General features: G+C 48.5%; 1 protein-coding gene across 1 annotated transcript; it reads left to right on the top strand.

Moving 5' to 3' along the window:
* The first annotated feature begins 941 nt into the window (after positions 1-941).
* LIPT2 (lipoyl(octanoyl) transferase 2) lies at positions 942-4,804 on the top strand. The gene is made up of 2 exons (XM_081064076.1): positions 942-1,447; positions 2,047-4,804. The coding sequence occupies exons 1-2, from the start codon at positions 982-984 to the stop codon at positions 2,274-2,276; spliced, it is 696 nt and encodes a 231-aa protein (XP_080920202.1). The 5' UTR covers positions 942-981; the 3' UTR covers positions 2,277-4,804.
* Positions 4,805-6,805: the final 2,001 nt, after the last annotated feature.

Here is a 6,805-nt window from a genome sequence, read left to right as displayed (position 1 = left end):
AGACAGATTCAGAAATTAGATTGAGGATATCAAAACTGTGTTCTGTATGCTATTAGGATTACTGGGGTGAAATAGTCTTGCGTATCCTCTTCAACGCAATGGGCCTAACACATAGTTGGTACTCGGTAAGTTTACTGAATGAATTCAGATTTGTCATTTTAAATGACACTCCAATATAACATAATAAATGCTGTGGTCCAGATCCTTCCTCAGGAGCTAGTCATTCCCCCCGCTACTGGGAGTAGATTGCTCATGGTTCATAATTGCTTTCCAGGAATCGTCCTCCGAAGGATGGACGATTGGATGGGTCGGGCACCGAAGGACGTTGCCAAGTTACCTGCCTCTCCAGATATAGCCTCTGTCTATCATTGGTCAATACAGGAATATACATTTCTGGCCGTCTTTAATTTGGAACAACTCTGAAAGGTCATCTCAGGCTCAGAGTATTCTTTGGGATTGCCCGAGTTCTCTGGTGAGATTGTTCAACTTCTCCCTCTGCCTAATTTTGCTTCCATCACTTGCTTACCAGTGTGATCTTCAAAGTAGGTACCTCTACAACCCCAGTGAATTTTCTGCACGTTAATACCTTCAGACTTTTCCTCGGGGATCTCCCATTACCCTATCTCATTTTTCTTCCCATAGCAGTTATCAGTATGTGAAATAACCTTATTTATACTTTAATCCTTGCTTATTGTCTGCTGTTAGAACGTAAGCTTCCCAGGACGGACCTTTTCTTCCCCATACACTGTACGTGCACCACTGTGCCAAGCGCCTAGAGCACAAGCAGACCCTAAATACTGGTTGCCGAAATGAATGAGTGAAGAGACACCTAGTACTGTGCCTTCGGATCAGAATCCCTTAAGAGCTTGTAATAAGCACTTCCGAGCAGCGGCTCCGGACGCGCCCCTAGGCCCCGCCCCTCCGGGCGCGCCCCCGGGACCGGGCAGGAGGCGAGGTCCCGCAGACTCGGCGGCGGGCACTATGCGACAGCCCGCGGTACGGCTGGTGTGGATGGGTCGGGTGCCGTATGCAGAGCTGCTGGCGCTGCAGGAACGCTGGCTGCGGCGGCTGCAGGCGGAGTCAGGCCCCGAGGCGCTGTCGGGTACTGAGGCGGGCGCGCTCCTGCTCTGCGAGCCCGCAGGGCCTGTGTACACGGCCGGGCTGCGCGGCGGCCTGACGCCCGAGGAGACGGCGCGGCTACGGGCCTTGGGCGCCGAGGTGCGCGCCACAGGCCGCGGCGGCCTGGCCACGTTCCACGGCCCGGGCCAGCTGCTCTGCCACCCGGTACTTGACCTCAGGCACCTGGGCCTGCGCCTGCGCACCTACGTGGCGGCGCTGGAGGCGTGCGCGGTGCGTCTCTGCGAGCTCCAGGGTCTCCGGGGCGCCCGCGCACGGCCTCCGCCCTACACCGGCGTCTGGCTGGGCGAGCGCAAGATCTGCGCGGTCGGTGAGCGTCGGGGGCGGGGCCGGGCGGGGGGCGGGGCCGGGCGGGGGGCGGGGCCGGGCGGGGGGCGGGGCCGGGCGGGGGGCGGGGCCGGGCGGGGGGCGGGGCTGGACCAATGGAGGGGAATCTGCCGCGGGCTTTGGGTCAGAACCGTCCGCTGCGCTTAAGTTTTTGTTGTTATTGTTTTGTTTTGTTTTTAAGCCGCTTCACTGATGTAGTCTATTCAGAGCCACAATGGTCCTCAGGTGTCATCTTGTACAACTTGACAAATGGAGACACTCGAAAAGTGAATTGCCAGTTTACTTCACAATGTCAGGACAATAAGGGCGCTGAGTGCTCACACTTGTTTTCCCCAAGCAACAGAATCTGTGTGTTAAGAACGTTTTCTGGACTCTCCATAAGTGCAGCTGCTGTGGAGCCACATACCACTGCCCCCCGCCCTCACTGTCCCCCTCTCTGATCTGTGCACAACCCCTTGGGAGCTCCAGAAACAAAGTTGGAAAATCAGTGATCTAGTCCAGTTCCCTCAACACACTGAAAGGGATCCTGGCGCCTGGGGAGAGAGGGGATGGACTTTTAAGACCCTTTGGCTTGTCTTGCAGGAGTCCGCTGTGGAAGGCACATCACGTCCCATGGCCAGGCTCTGAACTGTTGTACAGACCTCACGTGGTTTGAGCACATTGTGCCCTGCGGACTGGTGGGGACAGGCGTCACTTCCCTGAGTAAGGAGCTCCAGAGGCACGTCACTGTGGATGAAGTAATACCGTCTTTTCTTGAGGCCTTTAAGGAGACCTACAAATGCACCTTGATCTCAGAGGACAGTTCCAACTGAAGGGCATTCGTGTTGTCCCAGTCGGGAGGTCCTACCTTGGAAAGCGCGAAAGCTGACTTGGAGTCACTGAAACCCAGATTCTAGATGTGGCCCTGTCATTCACTCACCCTGAGACTGGGAAAATCAAGAGCTCTTAGCCATTGCTTCCATATGTAACCTGGGTTATTTATATCTTGCTCACCTACTTCAGATACAGTGGATCTGAAAGCAACACATGCTATACAAATATAAGGCATTAAGCACTACTATTAATACCATTTTCTAAACTTAGAGAAACTCAGATGTCATAGGTCATTGCTATTACTTCCTCAATACTGTATTTAATTGGGCAATTCTGGGCTCCAGATCCTTTGATTTTGTAGGAATCATGTCTCTGGATGGTCCAGGTGAAGGGGATGTGATGTGATACTTTCTGCAATAAAGGGAAAGGGGGAAAGCCTCTCTAAAGAATAAAATGGGATCCTGTCTTCCTGGGTTGGATTCCCCAATGGTAGTTACCGTGTTTCCCCAAAAATAAGACACAGCTGGACAATTAGCTCTAATGCGCCTTTTGGAGCAAAAATTAATATAAGATCCGGTCTTATTGTACTATAATATAAGACCCGGTCTTATCTAACATAAGACCGGGTCTTATATTAATTTTTGCTTTAAAAGAGGCATTAGAGCTGATTATCTGGCTAGATCTTATTTTCAGGGAAACATGGTATCTTTAGTTAAATTATATGATTTAGGCCAGAGACTGGGAGGGGGGGAGACAAAGTAATTTCTCATACTACAAATGCCAAAAATAGAAGTAAGAGTTCTTACGTGAGATCTCTGTACAAGGCTATGTATTAGTTATCTGTTGCTGCATAGCAAATCACTCCAAAATATAAGGACTTAAAACAATAAACATTTATTATATCTATTCTGTGGGTCAGGAATTTGGAAGAAGCTTAGCTGGGTGGTTCTGGGTCATGTGGTGCAGTCAAGATGTCAGCTGGGGCAGCTGTCATCTGAGGCCTTGACTGGGGCTGAAAGATCAGCTCCCAAGATGGTTCACTCAAATGGTTGTTGACAGGAGTCCTCAGTTCACAACGTGGGCCACTTTTGGGCTACTTGACTATTCCCATGCCCCAACAACTGGTTTCCCCCAGAGCATGTGATGCCAGAAAGAGACAAGATGGAAGCCACAATGTCTTTCATGACCCAGCATTGCAAATCACACAGTCATTTCTGCAGTCTCCTAATAGGTGAGCCCTACTCTGTGCGGAAGGGACTATACAAGGGTGATGGGAAGTGGGGATCATTAAAGACCATCTTGGAAACTGGCTACGACAGGCAGTTAGGATGGAAAGAGTCTTGAATGAGAATTCAGGTGACACTTGTTCCAGTCCCAGTTCTGTGGCCAGGTCTTTTACTCTCTATGGGCTTCAGTTTTCCCTTACACAAGCACTGTCCAGTAGAAATATAATGTGAGCCACATTATAAGTTTACATTTTCTAATGGCCATATTAAGAAAGTAAAAAGAAACAGGTGACATTAATTTTAATAACATTTTAATTAACCCAATAGACCCAAAATATTGTGAATATAAAAAAATTTTACATTCCTTTTTTTCATACTAAATCCAGATATTCAGTGTGTGTTTTAGACTTACAGCACACCTTATTATGTACTACACTTCAGATTTTTTGAAGCCACGTGGGGCTAGCGACTGCCATATTGGAAAGCGCAGCTTTAGACATTGTTGTTTCTAAAGTCCTTTTTGAACTCCCAGGGTTCTGTGGCCTCACAGCTTCTTAGAAAAAAGGTGAGTCGTCCCACATCTGAGGTTTGATTTTTGACTCTGCACATAATTATATCAGTATTCCAGCTGAAAGGGAGTTTAGAGGTATATGAGGTCTGACAATTAAGTTTGCAAACTTGTTGCACCGATGTTGCTAACCTTTTTTGGTGTCAGAAGGATTATTTATTATGAATTTGTACCAACTGGACAAACAGTTAACCAAGGTTACTATTATATTTGGAAGTGCTGAAAAGGCTGCATGAAAAAGATGACCTGAACTTTTCACCAACAATTCATGGCTCTTGCATCATGACAATGCACCAGCTCATAGCACTGCCTCTGAGGGAGTGGTTAGCCAGTGAACAAATAACTGTATTGGAACACCCTCCCTACTCATCTGATCTGGCCCCCAACGACTTCTTTCTTTACCCGAAAATAAAGGAAGTATTGAAGACATTTTGATGATATTCAGGACATCAAGGGTAATACGTCGACAGCTCTGATGCCCATTCCAGAAAGCGTTCCAAAATTGTTTTGAAAGCTGGACTAGGCACTGGTGTCGGTGCATAGCTTCCCAAAGGGAGTACTTAATTGGTGACTGTGGTGATACTCAGCAATAAGGTACGTAGCACTTTTTCTAGGATGAGTTCACAAACTTAATTGTCCGGCCTCATATTCTTGTCCCCTCATTGTATAAAGATGAAACCAAGACTTTGGAAGAAACTTGCTCAAGGCCACCCAGTAAATTAATGAGAAAGCCAAAAATAGATCCTACGTATCAGCCTCTTTCTCATGCTCTTTCCCTACTGTAAACACTGACTTAAGAGCTCAGGACAATATGCTTTACACCTCAGAGGACATTCAGTCAGTATTAGCTGATTGGTGGTTTGTCCATCCAGAATTTGCCCATATTCTTTCTAGGCCTTAGTTTCCTACCTGTGGAGCCAAGCGTGTTGTAAGAGTGTGGAGGTGGGGAGTAGTTGATAATTACCTTGCAGTATTATTGCCAACAAGGGAAATAATTGTTCTAGGAAAAGTACAGTTAAATTCTCATGGCTGGAAGGCAGTGCACAGTGCTGTTACCCATCTGGTACTCGGCTTCCCTCACCTGCAACATTAATAAGTGACCATACGGCCTATTCTTGAATGCCTTCAGAGACTGGGAAAGAAACAAACATTTACTCAGCATTTCTTTTTAGCACCAGGTACTGTGTTAACCCTCTTAAATGCATTGTCTCATTCAGCAGCCTGTCCCATCCTTCTGGGCCACAGAATCATGCTGCATAGTGCTGAGTTCTCCGACCTTCCCAAGCCTCAGCTTCATTAGGCTGGAGCTTGGCACAGACAGGCAGCAGGAAATGTATGGTAGTTATTAATGTCATTCACCAACTTTTTCAGGCACATGGCAGGATTGTACATTGTGACCGCCTTGTGGTTGGGTGGGGCCAGGTAACTTGTTCTGGTCAATGAATGGAGGGGACATGTCACTTCTGAACTGGAACAGTGAACTGTTGGTGTCAGACCCCTTAAAGTTTCTCTTTCCCTCTGAAACAGTGTCCAACAACATTCGAGATGGTGGCTACTTCCTGAGGGACTGGGATGAGAACTCCCTGCTGCTGATGGGCAAGGTGGCGTTAAAGCCACCGAAATGTGGGGGTTGTTCATTACCATAGCATAACCTCGCTTATTCTGACTGGCAGTGTTTATATTAATTGGGACTCATATTTGCAAGTGTAGAAACCCAACTCAAAATAAAGTCAAACAAACAAACGGTGATTGGAAAAGGTACTTCAGTTTTCATAAAATTCAAGGGTGAGGGTGCAGCTGGGCTCAAGAACGGAACCAGAGCAGGTAGCCCTTTGAGAACCCAGGTAGTCTTTTTTCTCCTCTTCTCTTCCAGACTTCTTGGTGTGTTTGCTCCCCTGTATCTTGCTTCCATCCAGCTTTCTCTGTTTCCCACGCCACATGGTGGAAGATGGCTGCTGCTGTTATCCGTGAACGTTGGAGTAGAGTCCAGGACTATCCCCAGGTTTCTGGCTTGAGCCACTGGGTGGATGCTAGGATTACTGCTGGGATGGAGAACACTAGTTGAGCACCGAGTTTGGAGATGATGAGTTCAATTTTAGATAAACTTGAGACGCTTGTGGGAGATGCAGGCGGAGAGAGCCAGTTGGGTGTCTGGATCTGGAGCACGGGTGTGATGGGTGATGGTTTAGGTCTGGGAGCCCACAGAGAGAGAAGAGGAGGGCAGGACGACTGACAAATGTGAGGCACAGGCTGAGGGGGAACAGGCCAAGGAGACTGAGAAGCAGTAGGCAGAGAAGTAGCGTGGGGCCTAGAAGGAGACAGTATGGCGATCTCATTGACTCCTCCAGCAGCACGGCAAGATAGGTAGCATTATTTTTTGGATGAGAAAACCGAGGCTCAGGGAGGCTAAGTGACTTGTATGAGGTCATGCACTGAGGGGCAGAGTCAGTCCCTGACTCCCAGCCTGGGTCTTTCCACTCTTCCACAGCTGCCTCTGAAGGGTGAGTGGGGCAGGCATCCTGGAGGAGATATGCTTCTAAGAACAGGTGGGTGGGCAGAGCTGGGGAGGGTAAGGAGCACAGAGCCAGAGTCTGGCTGCTGCTGGGCCTGTGGCATCACTGCTGCAGGTTCCTGACTCTCCTTCCTGCCTGGTCAGAGCCCACCTCTGGTTTCCCACTGGGGCCCTTCCTGAAGGAAGGAAGCTGAGCATAGGAAGGAGGATATTTAACACCCT

The sequence above is a fragment of the Rhinolophus hipposideros genome (genome assembly GCF_964194185.1).
Source record: "Rhinolophus hipposideros genome assembly, chromosome: 10".
Taxonomy (NCBI): Eukaryota; Metazoa; Chordata; class Mammalia; order Chiroptera; family Rhinolophidae; genus Rhinolophus; species Rhinolophus hipposideros.
The sequence above is the reverse complement of the archived record's forward strand: the minus strand, read 5'-3'. Positions and strand labels throughout refer to the sequence as shown.